This window comes from Falco naumanni, chromosome 1, assembly GCF_017639655.2.
Source record: "Falco naumanni isolate bFalNau1 chromosome 1, bFalNau1.pat, whole genome shotgun sequence".
Classification (NCBI taxonomy): domain Eukaryota; kingdom Metazoa; phylum Chordata; class Aves; order Falconiformes; family Falconidae; genus Falco; species Falco naumanni.
This window is the reverse complement of record NC_054054.1, coordinates 96,764,424-96,782,478: the sequence shown is the minus strand read 5'-3', so window position 1 is coordinate 96,782,478 and position 18,055 is coordinate 96,764,424. Positions and strand designations below refer to the sequence as shown.

The 18,055-nt window shown below is 48.6% G+C and overlaps 1 protein-coding gene across 1 annotated transcript; it reads right to left on the bottom strand.

Moving 5' to 3' along the window:
* Positions 1 to 278: 278 nt before the first annotated feature.
* Positions 279 to 16,200, bottom strand: RFLNA (refilin A). Its single transcript, XM_040611101.1, has 3 exons — positions 15,784 to 16,200; positions 4,461 to 4,570; positions 279 to 2,254 (listed from the first exon to the last, which is right to left on the bottom strand). The coding sequence occupies exons 1-3, from the start codon at positions 15,991 to 15,993 to the stop codon at positions 1,921 to 1,923; spliced, it is 654 nt and encodes a 217-aa protein (XP_040467035.1). The 5' UTR covers positions 15,994 to 16,200; the 3' UTR covers positions 279 to 1,920.
* Positions 16,201 to 18,055: the final 1,855 nt, after the last annotated feature.

The window sequence follows — 18,055 nt, the reverse complement described above, 5'->3', positions numbered from 1 at the left end:
CCTTTGAGAGATTTCTCCCTACCAAGTCCTAACTCCCAAATAGAGAGGCAGAGTTCATCGCTGCCATAGCCCACATCTTTCAATACTAATGATGCTTCAGCTGTCAGGATTTAAGTTTGTATAGAAAGACCTTATATTTACCTCTGGTGGAAAAAATGTGCTTCATTTTAAACAAGAGAACTCTGTTTCATAAAGGTCATGGTTCTGGTCACATTTACCAATTGCCTTTTGAAACTGATGGAAAAAGTATCTTTGTAAGTCATTATTTAATTTTTTAATTTTTTTTAAGTTTTTCAGATTATTTTTTTTAATCTCTGTGGGTTTGTGCGTCAACTGTTCTGGGCAATCAGCTCTGTCTTGTTGACATTGTTAATAGGTTTTCTGACTTGGCTGCTCAGTTGTGTTCTGAAATAACTCGATCAGACTCGCAGCAAGTCAGGAACAAAATGGAAAGTTTAGAAGAGGGAAAGCTGGAAACTGATTTCTGGAGCTGTGTGGTTATTTTCTAAGTCTGGACTCTTCCGAGCAGCATGCAAAAAATCTTGGTAAGATTTTTTGAGACAGTTCCATGCTATTTTCAAAGGTTATAGGTTTGTGGGAATCCAGGCTCTTGCAGATTTTCAGTGAGCTACCAGAGTCAAGAGATTCTGGGAGATGTGATTCACCAGTGGGGAATGGTTTATCTTAGGATGGCTGTAGTGACTCCTGCTCTCTCAGTGTTTCTTGATCCTTTTGCAGAGACAGCTCAGCTCTTTGTGAAGTGCCTGTTGACTTGCTACAGCCTGGCTGATTAAGGAAAACCTGGATGGATTTGGGCTCTTCAATCCTTCAAGCTCTACGCTGAGAAAGTTTGGCTGCTCCTCCACAGTCAGTGAAGCTGTGCACGCCACAGGTATGGAAACTATTGAGAGGGTGAGCATCCTTGCTCATGAGTTAACCCTGCTCTGGCTTCTTTGAAGATAGATATCATCTCCCTGTCTGCACTCCTCTCTGCAATACAGCCCTACCCTGAAACTCAAAAGGGCTGCAAGTGCGTAAAGATCCCTATAAATGGGGTGTTCGAGACAACGAACAGCATGGCGCACTTGGACTGACAGTACTTTTGAAAAAGAGCACTGGGCTCCTAAATCACTCGGGCACTTTTAGAAAATAGCCCTTCAGCTATTCAGGTTCCTCAGTCTCCCCTGCAGACTCTTGGCTGGGCTCACAGAACAGGTGGCCATGTGTCAGGGTCGGCCTTTCTCCCATCTCCTGGTTGTGCTGTGCCTTGCTATGGTAGATAAACATCTAGCTGCTAGCAAGAGCACCATGTGCTTGTGTTCCTCCTCTTTTTCTTGGTGGCAGTCCCCTCTCCTCCCAGTAAGGTTACTGCAGTGGTGTAATACTGCAGCTATCTCCCAGATGAGCAGTTGGAGCAAGCTGCGATGTATTGATACAAATAACTGCCTCCTCTGTACTTGAATTCTAAACCTGGCTTGGTGTGTGCTGGGCAGACTGGACGCTGACTCTGCAGTTGGTCTTCCCTTTGCAAAGATCAAAATAACTCTGAAGGTTACAGTGAGTCTCACCTATGTCCTAGGCGAGACCTATAGAGCTCACAAGGCAGCACTCTGGTATGGGTAGTAGGGTCCTTTGTCATCTTGATTTCATCTAAACACAAGTCAAAAATAGATATGCTTGGAAAAAACCCAAAAATAAAATCCAGATCATGAATGTCAGGAACGTCGCAAAATACAAGCCAGCCTCTCACTGATCAAAACCATCCCGTGCCCTGCAAGCCTCCTCCCAGCCAGTTCAGCCTCACCCAAGACAACGTGTTCTCCAGCCATTAATATTCAGTTGCCATCAATGAAGACCCAGCCAGAGACAGCAAAGGCCACAGCCTCCTTGAGGTCACAAGGTTGCCAGCGGCAGGGCGGATCAGAGGGTCTCACTGTAGATGACGCACGGGCTGGTTTCCTCGCAGAGTTCCAGCTGCACACTGGAAGCAAACCAACGCTTGGCACAACCCAAGCTGTAGTTGAGGGTGGTCCGGTAAATGTTCTTGGCACGCTTAGGAAAAATGATGGTCGTGCTCTGAAACCTCAGCGGCTTCTGGCGGGGCTCAAAGATCAGCTGGGACTTGTAGTTCCGCCAGGTGCAATTGGGAGCAGCAATGACTGTCTCACTGTAGGCAGTGACAGTAGGAATGGGGCCGTAGAAGATGTCATCCCGATAATGCTTCTCAGAGTCGTACTTCACCTCGGAATTGCACCTACAAAGGACAGCAAGGTATCAGGAACACAGCCCAGGGAGCAAAGGAGAGAAGACAGGCAGGACTCTTCTCTAACCCTTCGGAGCTGGCAACGTTTATGACCTCTCACCGCACAGAAATCGGCCAGGGCAGCTGCCAACCCTACAACCCAAAACAGAGGGCCAAGAGGACTCCTTCCTGCTGGTGAATATTGGTGGAACCCCACCTTGCTGTGAATCCATCTCAGCATTTCACCAGGGCATGTGCACAGAGGACCAGGCCTGCCTGCTCATGCCTGGGTAGAAAAAACCTTGTTGCAGAGGCTCCAAGCAACCCATTTCTTCCTCTGGTTTCTTCCGGGAGCATCACTGGGGCCTCAGCTCAACCTTGAGGGCTACACTGGAGGCAAACACCCTGCTAGCATAGCAAATCATCAAGAGATAGTGAAACCCTTCAGCTGGCATAGGTCAGAGGCTGAGGACTGGACATGCATCCATGGACTGTGCAGGAAAGGCTTGAAATCCCTGGAAAATTCCTGATCCACCATTTTCCTGAGCATTTTCAATAAGCGCAACTATGCAGCATCAACTTGAAATGCTGAGGGCTCCTGCGAAACGAAGGTCTCCTCATCACTGACTCATGGTCTCACCACACTCCCTACTGCTAGTGCTAGTCTTGGGGGGGTCACTGCCCCAGTAACTGGGCTGCACAGATGTGGCTGGTGGGCCACGGCCATGGGATGCCACACTGGGGTCAGGGGATGCCTACTTAACACAGCATGCCTGCTGCTGCTTTCACAGGCCCTGTCGTCCATGCAAGCTCTAGCCTGGCAGGAAAACAATGCCATAAATACAGTTTTCATAGATGACAGAAACATGGTGTAATTGTTACTTGTTGAGCTGTCAAAGCTACGTTTGTCTTTTTTTCTTTATATTGCCTTGCCATCAGAGCACAAAGCTCACCTAGCTAAAATCAGAGTGCTGGGAGACGAGGGGTGAAGGTTACTTGTTGGGGCCTACAGAAAACCCAAGCAATGGTTAAATAGCAGGTAAAGTGAAGGGATGCTGTGGGCTATGGCTGTCCAACATCCCAGCCACTGGTCTCAAAGGAATTGGTCATGTCAAAAGCTGCAGATGAAGAACCTACAAAATGTGGGATGTCACTGCCCTGCCCATTTCCTGTAGGCATCCAGAAGGGATATATGGACACCAGACCACGTAGAGGGCTTTTCCTAGAATCCCTGGCCATGGGGAGCAGCAGGACTTTCACTTGTTTTCCCCACTCCCCAAACGTTCATTCCTCCGGCAATCAGCAGCCAAGGAATGTGCAGCTCCCTATAAAAAAGATTAAAAGCTGGGTGTGTGCTTGTCATTACCTCCAGCCTGAGGGGGGTTGACTGATTGTGCACTGCATGTAATCTGAGCTGCCGTAATGTATTTTGCACAGCTAGGGTGTAAGCAAGTCATTCAGCACACATAAAACAAGACGCCGATGTAATCACCATAAAAACATGCCCGCTGGCAGTTCCTCAGCAAGCAGAGATTTACTGGGGTACATTTCCAGAGAGACGTTTGCATAGGTTGTGGGGGGTGGGAATTGGGTTTACAGTCCTCCCACCAACCCTGCCCCAAGCTGTGTGGAACTGCTCCATGCTGTTTGCACAGTGCATTCCACACCAGTAAAAAAGCAAAGAAGAGACAAGACCATTTATCCATCAGCAGCACCAGCCCCACAAGAGGCCAGAACACCTCCATCGCTGCTTTAAGGGACCATCTCCTGAGGACCTCATTCTGTCTCTGTGGTCTGGTCTCATGTTGGGTTTCTCTGCTGCAAGGGCTAACAAAAACAGGTGCCAATTACAAGGGTGTTGCTGCTTCTGAGGATATAAGTCAGTAGGGAACAGGATGAAGATCATCAGGTTACTTGGTGGAGGCCATCAAGCCTACAGGTGGTAATGGTTTTCTCTCATAGCCTTGGATTTGAGTTGGCCTTAGAAGGAGAAAGCCTTGGGACCTCTTAGGACCTCCCTCCATCTCTTGCCTCCACCCCTCCGTCTCTGCTGCTGTCAGTGTCTTTCATTCAGGTATTACTCTCCCACCTGTACCTCCCTTCCCATCAAAATAACCATGATCCCCATTTGTAACACATTTTAATTTTTTGCAGAAGGAAAAGCACCAGAAAAAAGACAGAAATCCCCACTCACCCACCCACCCAGTCCCATCTGTACCTGATTTCCTGCACAGGCTCAGGGCTGACCTCAATGCTTTCTCCAAAAAACACAGGATGCATTCGAGGCCTCATCTCTGGCATGGACGGGTTCAGGAGCAGGTAAGGCATCTGCAGGGAAGAAGAGCACAGCAAGTGTTGGGGCACAACAGCTGAGGCTGGCACAGTTCATAATGTGCTGTGGCTAGCAGATGAGCAGCCAGCAGCAACGTGTTCAGTGCTGGCAGGAGACACCAGTGCCTTCAACCCTGCTGAACTCCATCTCCCCGGAATCCTGTGGGTACACTGCAAGTGACAGGCTCTTTGGCAATGAGGACAGGTGACTGTGGCAGCAGCATCAGAACCAACTTTGTTTCATGCAAGCTAAGCTCGCCTTGCTTGCACTCTCAGCATCACTCAGCTCCTCCTTTGCAGTCCCTGTCTCTTCCAGGTTTGTAGCAGGGCCCCAGGCTAGCGGAGTGTTGATGGCACGGAGGAAGGCACTGTTCTCCACGCTGAAAGGGGAGCACCATTGTCAATTTGCCAAAAAACAGCCTTGAGGTGGCTGGCAAAGAACAGGGCCATTAACCCCCATCCTCACGCAGAGAAGCCTTGCTCAGGCCTTGTAATTAAGATGCCCTGACTTTCTGATCTGCCACTCGTGGCTGTGTCAATATTCAGGCTGACTTCCAGCTCCCAGGGCTGATGCTGCCCTCCACCCACCACCACCACCACTGACTGCCCTCTGCGCAGCACATCTCCCAGGTAAGCAGCTCTGCCCACATCTCCGGTGTTCCATGCTGCAGGATCTGTCCGTTGAAATTCAGCCCTTCCTTTCCTTCTTCCTTTCTTGTATCTCATAAGAATTGTAATTGTTTGTCGGTTTTCTTTAGTCCTGATGTTGCCTTCACTGTTATGAATAAACAAGTCTTACAACAACGCCAAGTGCACCAGCATGGTGAAGTGCTCCAAGTCTGATGTAACACAGATAGGGCCTGTCTGCTGACTTAAAGGATGTTCATCTACTGAGGTGAGGTGTGTATGTATTTATATACATATATATATATGCTGAAAATAATGTATCCCTTGAAACGATCTAGCGTGGCAAGTGGTAGACTTGCTGAAGTCTCTGTGCCAAAAACGGTGTCATGCTCCAAGGGACACTGCAGTTAACCGTGCACGGCTGAGTGTGGGGTGAGACGCTGGGGCATCTTGCGGCCTCTGCAGTGCAGGAAACCAGCTTCAAGCCAGGACTTTTCAATGAATGGAACTGCTCCAATTCATGACACTGAAACCTGGACTTTTAAGACTAATTACACCCTGAAGTTACTCTGACAAATTGTCACAGTCCAGCCTAGGCTCCTCTGCCCACCACAAAAATGAGTAATCCTACTTGTCTATACTGGAGTGCTCTTAAATATCAGTTCCCAAATATAGGGATCCTGTGTTTGGTGTCTGGACCAAGCCCAGCAGCTAATTAAGCCTAATCCTGCCCTCCTGGAAAAATATCATTGCAGGTTTTGGTCCCTGCTACCACTTTTCTGTCAGCAGTATGACAGACGGGGACACAGGATCTCTTTAAAGGAGATGGCTAGCAGTCTCTGTGCAGGGTTGAGAGGTGTCCAGATGGCTGAAAAGTTCATGGAGTTTTTCTGCCTTCCACCATGAGTAGGCTGTATGTGCTAGAACCACAGCCATATTTCACCAGTGTAAATCGGTACGATCATCTCAGGACTCACAGAATCCACTGATGGTAGCTGAGGACACAGCTCTTGTATTGGCTTGCTCTTTGCATGCTACTCCTTTTTACCTTGCTGAGCATCTTCTGGTTGGGTGATAGAGGAGAGAACACTGGAGCTGTGACCTGGTTCCTATGGCAGTGCTGGGTAAGAGGTATTGCAGCTTGTGCCCTACCCTGTGCAACACACAGGTCCCCAAATGCTTGCCAGTTTATCCTTCATGCTGGTGTTAAATGGCAAAGCTCTGATGAGTCCACTCAACAGCATCAGATCCCACTAGCCGAGGTCTGACTTTCTCTAGTGGCTTGGGCTTTCTGCCTTAGGCTAAGGCAAAAAATGTCATTGCTTCATCTGAATTTGCCAAGCCCTTCAATTCTGTGTCCCAAAGCCACAAAGCTGTTTACCCTTTCCACACTGAAATATCCCTGCAGTTTACTACTGCGTTAAACTGTAAAGTAAAAGGGCCAACTCCTCTTTTTGATTTAATATTTCTGTTCCATTGTAAAAAAAAAAGACAGTATTTGCATAGGTATGGGGGGAAAAAAATATATACATATATATAGACACCCTCACCACCAAACACTAGCCAAAAGGCAAAGTTCATTCTTGGACTGCTTTCAACACTCTTCACAGGGGAGGGAAAGGGCAGGCTTTCTGGTCGTAAATAAAGCTCTTTGCTTCTGAAATGTGAAATTGTTTACATCAGACATGCCTTAGTTCACAAGGGTGCAGATTTCCAGCTTTTAACAGTCTGCACAAGGCCAGAGCTCTTCCTAAAGAGATCTTGTACATGAGGAGAGGTTCATTTGGGCGCAGGAGTCCAACACCACGTGCACATGCATTCATGGGCTCTGAAAACAGCAGGCAAGGTGGCCTTTTGGGGGTTCACCTGCAGGGAGATGCACATTGCTTTAACTGGTGAAGGAAGAAAGGCTGGGGATACACGTCCCTTCTTCAGGAGACTTCTCTTTGTCTTTATACTCCTGTGGCCATACTTGACATTGGCAAAACTCCAGCTGAAAACCTGCCCTCTTTTTACACTGGGCCCATTTAAGAGGAGGTCTTGTCCAAAAGGCCCCAAACTGGTCTCTGCTTGCAGGTGAGATGAGAAAATTATCACCTCTGACCCTCCCTTTGAAAAGCTCAGCTCAGCAGGTGTTTCCAGCTTCCTAGATGAAACACTGGATTTGCAGAGGGCAGGAGGGTGGGCCTTGTCCTGTAACATGAAGAGCAGACCTAAAGATATGATACCTCTTAACTGATAAATATTTGAATGTCCTATTTTTACCATGAACCATGACTCTCACAAAACAATGCTGACTTTTAAGTGGTTTGGGCTTTTATATTCCGAAGACAATGCTGCTGAACAGGGTGCAGGTTTGCAACAGGCTCTGAAAGGAAAGCCTTTAACTACCACTGCCTCTTCCAGGACCACACAGATTTTTTTCGGAGGGCATGCACCCACGTCCATGCCCAGCTCCATCTTCTTTTGTGTGACTGGCAGCCTAAGAAAGTGCATCTGGAGTGCTCCGTACACCCTGCTCTCTTCATGAACTGCCTTTGGGGAGCCTTTGCCGTGCTCACCTTGGCTGGGAAGGGGCAGTAGTTCTGAGTGTAACCAGCAAGCTGGTGGTTTGCTGTTTCCCCTATCGGGGAAAGCAGGTCACAGCCACCAAAGACAGTTTCACACTCTGTATCAACCATCCAAAAAGTGGAGAGGCAGAAGGGAATTGGGAAAGCTCTTCTGTCCCAGCTTCTAAACAACCAATGTTTTCAGGCTGTGCTGTCAAAACTGATTGCAAACTTAGATAACCAGAAAAAAGGCTGGGAGGCACTCGTCTGAGCTGCATAGGCACCCCAATGTTGTCTTACTGTGAGTTTAGGCTATGCGAGTACCTTCTTTACTTTACTGGCCAGGGACAAGTGAAGATTGGGTAATATGGAACAGCTGTGAATTAAGATGCTTTTCAGATCCAGACTAGCTTGCTAGAATGCAAGTGACAAACTTGGGTGGATGGTAGCCACGAGCTTCTTGCCTAGATTAATGCAGGAGAAATCCAGATTTCTTAACCATTTTGAAAGGGGATCTGTAAAGTGCAGTTTTAAAGAAGCAGTTTCAAAGAAGCTTTTTCAGTGCCTCCAGGCAAGCAGATCTTCACACTTCTTGCTAACATATGCTGACACTAAGCATGGTCTAAACATACCTAGAGATGAGGATGCAGGAGGCGAGGTCCTTCCTGTGGAATGTTCCAGCAGGAACATGGCCGGGGTATTTGGCCCCCAGCATTTGTATGGGGACAGGCTGCACAGTGCAGGGTGCCAGGGTGCTGCTCAGTCAGAGCATGGGCACAGAGGCAAACGGTGCCTGTTGAAATCACATGTCCCATGGCAGGGAAATCATGTGTCCTGTGGCAGGGCACAGGAAACAAGGATGTGCTGCAGAAACCCCACCAGTGTGCATGGAGAAACAAGGCTCTGTCATGCATGACAATCAATCAGAGTCAAGAAGTTGCCACCGAATTTGGTGACAGCCGGATTAAGTCTTCTCCAGGTTAGTTATGGATGGAGTGGTGGTGATGAGACTGTTTCCATTGTGGGTTATAGTTTACCTTGCTCAGGGCAAGGGAAGGGTGACAAAAGGCATTCATTTCCTAATGCATTTCATATGCAGTAAACAACTGCCAGCTTCAGACCTGCAGGCTTGGCTTGATTCATTTAGAAAGCTCCAACAATTATGGACTTGGCAAGCCAAAGCCATGAACTTCTACCACTCATAAGAGACCATTACAGATTCCCACTTATCTACCACGAGTAGTACCATGAGCTGCTGCAGGTCAGAAACCTTGAAGTCACCTGCAAGTCTGCACATGGAAGATGTAAATAACTTACAAAGCGCAGTCTGAAAACAGAAATCATCCTAAGACCCTGCAGTCTGCTCACCAAACAAGCAACTGAATCGTTTGCACAGAGTGAAAGGGTCATTAAGAGGTTTTACACTGCAGCAACTGGAAGGCACTTCAGATGACATTTTGTTTTACCTCCAGTGATGTTCTGAAATGTCTGCTCCTGCATCTCACCTGGAGTTGGGAAGTAAGGAACAGGGGATATGAGCTTTCCAAAAGATTTGTCTTTGGAGCTGAAATGTTATATGCTTGGCACATGTCAAAAGCTGGCTTTTTGGCAACAGTTTGACACCAGCTCCTTCCAATCTGTTTTAAGGTAAAAACAGAACAAAAATGTTCTGCCTGTCAAAAAAAATACTGACTCAATTCTTTTTCCTTCTGCACAGGAATGGTTGAAAGAAGAGGAACACTGGACTGCTGAGCTCCCTTGAGAAAATTATGATCCTTGGCTCATTTCTAGCAATCACTCAGCGATCTCCAGGCACTTCACAAATAAGGTGAGATTCATTATTGCCCTGCACCACAGATGGGCTGGCAGTGAACAGAGTTTGTTGCAACACTACTGGGGGTCACTGGTGGTGAGGAAGAGAAACCCACGTGTCCTTAGACCAGGCTGTCCATAAGTAATTCACAGACAAGGTCTGTCTGTCCAAAGAACAAACCCTAGGGTTACTGTGCTGGAAGGCTGCAGCTGGGACCTGATTAATCTGTCCCCAGTAACTGGAGCCGTGCTGCTATTTCTCAGTTGCAGCTCTGCAAAAGCCACCACAACCCTGTAATGTCTACACAGGGAAAGGAGTCTGGTAGTCCAGGAAGGCTGAGGAGGTAAAAGGGAAGATACTAGAAAGATTAAAAGGCAAGCCCCATATGTGCATGTTAGGACCTCAGAACAGAGCCAAGGTGAAAATTAAGCAGTAAATGTGCTATCATTTTCATTTCCTTTCCACCACATAATTTGTTTCAACCAGCAAAGAGTTACAGTATTATTAAAAAGTTGAAGTGCTTTCTTGCTTGGCTGCATTTTTCCCTCTGTCTTAACTCTGATGCCTTTCAGGCATGTAATGGCCTGGGCTGCTAAACTCTGCTTTTTTCAAGTAGCACATAGATAAACACAGATAAAATTGGTTGCTGAAGAGAATTCAGTCTACAGCTAACCAACAGCACTTCCTTTGCGGTGGCATATTGTGGGGGGCTCTCACTTTAGGACACACAACCTTCAGCTCCATGTCATTGCTTCGTACCTGATATGAGTGCCATCTCAGTGACTGGTTCCCAGGGGTATTTAGATTGCAGAATTCCAAACAACACCAAAAATAATACAGTGGGCAGAATAATGTTATTTTACCCCTAACAGTTATTTAGAGTCAGTGGGCTCTGTTAAGATACTTTGTAATTGGGATACTTTGCAAGAATGGAAGCAGAGTTATCAAATAGTGAACAACGATAAGGAAAAAAATGCCATGAAACTAGCCTGAAATGCACCAACTGTTCTTTAGCTTCCAAATTCCAGGCAGCAAAGCAACAAAAAGGAAAGGAAATTGATGTCACTTGAAATAAATAACCCCCCAAAAAAACCTTCTCCAGAAAGCACAAAGAGCAGAACTGACCGACCCCTTTTGCTACGGTCATTATGTGGAAGGCACTAAGATGTGGCATTATATCCCTAGGGACTGTAAGGGGAAAGAGTTTTCCAAGCATCAGGGCTGCAAACATGATGGTTTCCCTAATTCCCAGCTCCTAACTTAGCTAGGGCATAAGCAAATCTCTCACCACTTTTTCCCACTATGGTAACATGTCAGGTCCATGAAAATGTCACTTTACTCAGCTGTTATTTACAGCTGTAATGAAAGATCTGGCTGAGTTATTTGACACACATCTACATTCTCCGCTCTAGCTGATAAGCAGTATTTGTTTAACAGACCATTTATTTTCCCAATATCTTCACGTATTGCACATTACGAGCAATTTATACTGGAGCTGGATGGGATTATATTTGGAGGTGATAACAGTAAATGCAGACTGCAGGTAGAAAGCAGGGCTTTATTATTTCAAAGAATTATATCCTTCCTGCCTATCTCCCTTTTCTCTTCCAAGTGGGAAATGGGTGCTCCTTTGCTTATCGTCCACAGCATCGCTCAGGGACACAACGGAAATTAAACACCTAGAAGACACCACCCTAGATACAGCCACAGTTTTCGGAGCAGATTATGAGACCCCGACGACTGTTCCTCAGATCTGCCCAGAAGTGACCCACTCCCCCTCCTTTGCCGCTGGCGTTGAACCATGGAGGAAAAGGAGCGGGTGCATGTTCAGAACTGGACAGGGCTGAGGGACAGGGGACAGCCAGGTGAGGTTTGTGTGTGCCAGGAGCAGATGCAGCGTTAAACTGAAACCACGGCCCACCCCTGCCAGGGGATTCCTGCAGGATTCCACCCTATGGGAGCAGTTCAGAAGTGGGTCAGGATGCTGGGCTGCAAATGCCAGCCCCTGAGGTAAGCCCTGCTGCTGTGCCAGATGGGTGCCTCACTTCCCACAAGCCTGGGGCTTTCCCCAGAGCTGCTGGGACCCACACGGGCTTGGAGAGTCATGTCACCCACTTAGTGTGTGGGCTGCAGGCTGGCTCAGGTTGGGGTGCTGGGCCTTTCTCTCACATGTGCTTTTACTGTACATCTTGGCAGGTCTGAAAGTTATATATTGCCTGGAAACCCTTTGATGGCCATGTTCCCCACCCTGTCCTCCTCACAAGACGGTCCTCCTTCCTGGAGCACTTTCAGTGTAGGATGAGATGCTGGCTCTGTGACCCAAGAGCTCTTCAAAATGTAGCATATCAGGAAAGTGTTTGGTTGGTTTTTTAATATCAGCCATAAATTCAATAGGGTTGGCACACATGCCAACCTGGACCCCATTGTTGGGACTACGCCTGTGAAGGCTGTGCCAAGGTATCCTCTGCACTTGAGATGAAGCTGGAATCTCCTTCCACCACACAAGACTGATTCTGGCACAGCACTTGTCCAACACAACTCCTGAACATAAGTAGAAATTCCCTATGTAGGGGCATTCATCTGACAGCTGATCCACTGGGATATAGTCCTACAGAAGTCAGTGTTCAGTGAGGAAGGTTGAATGCACAAATACTTGAGTCCTTCAGGTAAAAAGGAACTTGCTGCAGTGGCGGAATTCATTGCAGTGGCAACAGTGTTGGGAAGGGATAAGAAGTCTGCTGCTTCAAGAAGGCATGACTGATAGTTCTGCAGACAAACATGATCCCAATCTCCCCAATATCCATTAGGAGTTACGCTATTGAATGCAAAGCGCTTACTTCAGCACAGCTCAAAAGCAGTTCTTGTAGCCTAAAACTATATTTCAGGGCAACAATAACAGGGAAAACTAAGCAGATTTGGCTACTTTGAGGTACCCTTCCAGCAACTGTTTCTTTGTACATATTATCAGAGATCTATTTCACTGCATTTATGTTCCTTTTGGCCCAGCATTACACACAAAGCCTAGAGGATTCAGTAAACCAGGTTCTAAGAATCAATTTACCTAGTTCTGCCTTTTTAATCTGAAATGTGATTAAAAGTCACCTTCTATTTTCATTAGGATATTTGCATTTAAGCACAAAACAATTGACAAATTCCCTACATGGATTTTATTTGAAGACGTAAAAGCCAGTTTCTCCTGCACTGCAAGTAAAATGCAAAGAAAAAGAGTCCCTAAATGGTGTTGAACTTGTGGTATTTATGACTCTGGCCCTAAATTGCCTTTCCTATTTTCTTGGATCCCAAAGCTGTAGCCAAATTGGCTGGTTAAATGTGAATAAATGGTGCATTGTCTTTGAAACAAAGTTGTGCTTATTAAAGAGAAGAGAGTTTGCTTTTTCAGAGTCACAGTTAATAACACAAAGCAGAGAGAGAACAGATTTTACACACAAGGAAGTCTTCAATAAGGGCACGCAATCACATTTTAGTCTGTATAAGAGCTGTCCTAGAGCAGAAAAATTCTTCAACATATTTGTTAAGTTAGAGCAAAATAGCTGACTGCAAAAGAACACAACTAGGTTCAGACTGGTGGTTTTGATAGGTCTGCAGCAAGGAATAGCATGAAATACTTCCCACAGATCTGGAATGTTGTTTTCTTCACCTGACAGCAATTTATTGTAACTGTACATACTAGAATTTTGGCCGTTAGTGACTTAGCATGTATATGGTTTTATAGTATTACAACACAAAGAGTGCAGGCTGCATTCCTGGCTCTGTCACGTTCATAAGCAAAACAAACACCAATGTAACAGGCGATTAAAAAAAAGCATGCCTTGGTGTGCAAATAGCTGCAATTATTGATTTGCCAATTCTGCATGCTCTGATGAACAGCAGAGTAGTAGAGTTAAACAGAAGCACATTCATGGATTGCATAATTGCTCATAGATCTGCAAGTCCTTGTTAAATGGCAAGATTAAAGCTAATTAGACACTGAAATTTAGAAGTATGAAACAAGCAATGCTCTCCTTATTTTTCCTGCTTTCTTAGTAACAGCTGCAAGTACAGTATTTGCAGGGTGGAAATGAGAAGTGAAACTCTCTGCGCAGTCCAATAGAGTGAAAGTTCCAATTTACTTCATTACTTTGCAGCATTCCAAACAGAGTTAAAGAGCACAGTCCTGCACCACTCCAAATAATACAGTCAAATTGGTTTCAGTGTCAGGATCTCTGCAACCTGCTGTACCTACTAAGGGCAAGGAAACATCCACAATATATGAAACCCATACTCTAACAACAGCAGCCCAGGGCTACCCATGCAATTACAACATTTGGAAACATCTACAGTGTTAATTCCTCAGAAATGCATAACACGTTCATGTATGATCAAAATGTTTTAAAAAAAAACCAAACAACAAACCTGGAAAACTTAATTTTGCCTTACACAAGTCACAGGAATAACTCCCCCCACCCCCCTTCCATCGGGCACTAAAACTCTCAGTCCTCTAACAGCCCAAGAGCTGAAATAGGATTTTTTTCCTCATGCTCTTTCATCTTCAGTATCTAAGGGCTTCCTTGGGAGGAGTGGTGGCCAACTGTCATATTACTGGAACAGAGGCTGTCATATCCCCTCTAGAGAGCTTTGCAGACACCTCCATCCCAGCTGTTTTCTGGTGCAGTAAGCCTTCATTCATCTTCCTCCCATATTTTATTTTACAAATACATAGCAACAGCTTGATTCTGCCAAAGCGGAGGCATGTGGGTAACTCTTTGTACACAAACAGTCCCACCAAGGTGGCACACACTCCCAGTCATCTGCAGGTAAAGCTCCATATTTGGAACCACAGCATTTGAGGGTTTGAGATTTGATTTTCATAATTAACACCTCACCCTACCCACCATAGTCTGGTGAGAAGGAGTCATTGTTCATGGGGAAGGTTTTGGCATGTTCAGGAGTAAGAGGCAGTTTTCAATAATATGCTAAAATAGCCTTAGAACATGATAAAGTAAATGAGGGTGTGAAAAATCACTGCAGAAGGTCTCTACTGGGAAGAAGTGTTTGAATTGTCACTGATCCATAGGTAGATAATTTTTTTCCATGGAAAGATTTGTGCTGCAGTTTTTATCCTGTATAGGAGCCAATTAACTGTGTGGAATACACCTACAAATGTCTTTTATATACGTTAAAAAGTTTTTTGAAAGATCCCTGGGGAAGAACTTTCATCATCCTTTAAAAACCTCCACCACCACTGCTTATGCTCTGAACTTCATGTTTTAAAAACAGTTTTTATAGCTCAGGGATAGAAATAAACAAAATAAAGCAGAATAATAGTCGTAATAAATCTACCCCAATCCTACTCTGCACTCAACTGCTCCACTGGCACTGCATCAGGCTAACCAAAATCTACAGCACTTACTGCCAGCTGTCTGAGTTTACAAACTACTAACCCTGCTCCGCTCAGCCATGTGGCACACAAGCCTTTCATGCAGGCTCATGCCACAAAACGCTCCTCCAGCAAAGGGCAGCAGCACACAGCCTTCCTCAGAGCATGTCTCCCTACCAGCTCCCCAGGCAGCTGGCTGTACCCTGCCCCAGGTTAACCCACAGTTTTGTCTTGCTTTCAGCCAGGGCTCCAGCAAATGTGGCTCCACGCTCCTGACAAAACACACGAGGGATGCCGGAGTGTTAAGGATGGCTGGCAGCTGGACTCCCCGACCTTGGTCCAGACGGATGCAGCTCCAACCTGTATCTACCTGGCAGGACAGCGTCACCGCGAAGCAATTAACAGTTCTTCAGGTAGGCAGTGGTGGCTGGGTCAGACCTGGGCTTCACTCCCGTGCCATTATTAAGAGTTTATCCAGCCAAACTGCCAACGTTTCTGTGAGTTTATCAGAAAAGCCCTGGCCAGCACTGGGCCAGCCCCCTGCCTGGGCACACCAGCAGCAGTGCCAACGCCGGATGGCAGACATGACAGGGTACTGGCCACCACAATCGGGTACTGGCAGCCATGACAGGATACCGGCCACCACGACGGGGTAACCAAACGCCCGGGACACCCTCATCCACCAGCGCAGGCAGGTGCGCACCCAGGGGGACGCAGCCGTTGTGCCCCAGCCCAGCGGGCACAGGCCCCTTCCTTGCTGCCCCCTGCTCCGGGGCTGGGCCAGCCACTCTCCCCCCCGGGGCCCGGTGAGGATGGAGCCCAGCGCCCATGGTTTGGTTCTTACCACTTTGCCGTCCTTGGCCTCTCGCCGGTGCCCCGGGGCCGGGGGGTCCGCACCACCGCTGCCCCCAGCTCGGCTCTCACCGGGCGAGAGGGAGTAGAAAGGGGGGCTGGGGCTGGGGGGCAGCCCCGAGTCCGGGCTGTCCAGCAAGCCTTCCCGGCTCTTCTCCTTCAGGCTCTCGTCCATCCCTTGCAGCTGTAGGTGACCTACCATGTCTGGGGGGCAGCGAGGGGGCCGCAGCGGGAGAAAATCCTCCAGCGTCGCCCGCCGCGGAGGGAGGGGAGGGGAAAGGAGCCCGGGGGGGCCCCACTGAGCCCCGATGGCGGCCACCAGCCCGCCGGAGCCCGGGCCGAGCCTGCTGTGGGGGCAGAGCCAGCACCAGCCGGACCGGGCTGCCCCCGCCGCTGTCCCTCCACCCGGCCCCCGCGCCCTGCCCGCCCCTCAGGGGGTCCCCAGGGAAGGGAGGAAAAGCCCGATCCCCCCGCGCCAGCCCTGACACAGCCCCGCGGGGGATGCGGCCAGTTTACGGGCGGCGGAGCCCGGGGCGGCCCCGCCGGCAGGGAGCGCTGGGCGGGACGGGGCCGGGCGGGCCTCGCTCCTCCACAGGCTGCCGCCGCCCGCCCGCCCGCCGCCTCCCGGCGGCCCATTTATCCGGAGAGGGTGGGAGGGGAGCCGGGGAGCGCCCTCCCCTTCCCCCGGCCCCCCAGCTCTGCCCCGGCCGCACATTTTCAGGCACTTCCCAGGCAAGGAGCGCATTTGGCGCCGCCCGCCCGCCCCGCTCCCCCGCTCCGGGCGGCGCCCCCCGAGGAGACCTGAGGCAACCCCCGCGCACGGCGGGACCCCCGGCCTCGGGAGGGCGGCTGCTCGCGTTCCGGCCGCCGCCACACAGCTGCGGCTGCCCTCTGCTCGTTTCCCTCGGTTCTGTCCCTTTTTTTTCCCCTCAGTTCTGCCTGACTTTTCCCTCAGTTCTGCCTTTCATCCCTCTTTCACTCCCACGCCCCCCCCCCCCCCCCCCCCCCCCCCCCCCCCGCCCCGGCAGCTTTTCCCCTCAGTGCCAAGGTGTGTAGGTATGAAGGAACAGCTCTTCTCAGGAGCCGTGGTCTTTCTGCTTTGAGGTGGCTGAGGGTGGCTTCACTAAGACAGCAAGTCACCACGGCAGTGCTGTCTACCTGGGCGTACAGCCCGCCATGTTCCCTGTGCTGGTTGTACCCTCAGGGCGGCCCTTTCCCCTCAGGCTTAGCGCAGCCCAAAACACAGTTTTCCTTTGGCTCAACAGCTGCTGGTCCATGACCGCCAAGGAGCTGGAGGCCACTCTGTGTTTGAGGCCACCATAAATGCAATGGGAGGACATCCCAGCACAGCCACTAGCCAGGAGGAGCAGCCTATGTCAGAGGCGCTACCAGCCCTCGGTGTTCAGAGAAGCAAGCAGCAGTTAAACAGGTCAGGATTGCTGAAGCTGATATGGACATTTATTGCACAATAACTGGCTGACATTAATGTTACCTTGTCCACAGCCCTGGTTATGTTTTTCTCATCATGTTTTCTACATAGAGTCTAGACTGTGAGAAATCTGGGGCAGGCCCACTCATAAGGCTCAGCCCGGTGGAGCTTTATTTGCGGCAAATAGGTTTCCATGGGAAACTGTTGGAATCCAACTGGCCGCCGCCTCTGGGTCTGAGTTGTTGGCCCAGCACCCCACAGAATGGGACTGTGGCTGTTTGTGCCACAAAACCACCAAACACAATGTTTGTCGTGGTGGTTGATGGAACATCAGGGTCTGTTATTGCACCTAGTGATGGAGGCTTTCACGCCCAAGCCCTGAAGTGCTGAGGTACTAACAGACTGACTCTTGTTCTTACCTCTGCCGTCAAGAGTGGTTCCAAAGAGTATTTATCAATATGGTGATAAGTGTTTTATGTATATAAATGTATATATATAAAAGTCCTCAGAGGTAAGGTTGGCCTGAAAAGGACCTGCACTCCATCCTCCTGAGGGAGCGGGTCACACTGTATGGTGGTAGGTGAACTCACCAGCTCATAAAGCTGGATTTGTTTAGACGTATTCTTGCTCAAGTCAAAAGGAAAGGCCAAGGATGCCCAAATCCAGCCCTGACAGAAATGAGGGGCCCTCCTCAGAGTGACTGAAGTGATCTGTATGCACTGAGCTGTGCAGAGGAATGTCACTGATTTATAAATGTCAAACAGGCACTGAGCAGCCCACACACGAACCTCAGTGAATTCTTACCTCTGACCCGTTTGTCTGCTTCAGCAGCCGA

Coding starts and splice junctions, on each gene's coding strand:
- RFLNA (XM_040611101.1), bottom strand. CDS start 15,993: ATGGTAGGTCACCTACAGCTGCAAGGGATGGACGAGAGCCTGAAGGAG. Junction 4,571..15,783: donor AGGCCAAGGACGGCAAAGTG/GTAAGAACCAAA, acceptor TCTTCCCTGCAG/ATGCCTTACCTGCTCCTGAA. Junction 2,255..4,460: donor GAGCCTGTGCAGGAAATCAG/GTACAGATGGGA, acceptor TGTCCTTTGTAG/GTGCAATTCCGAGGTGAAGT.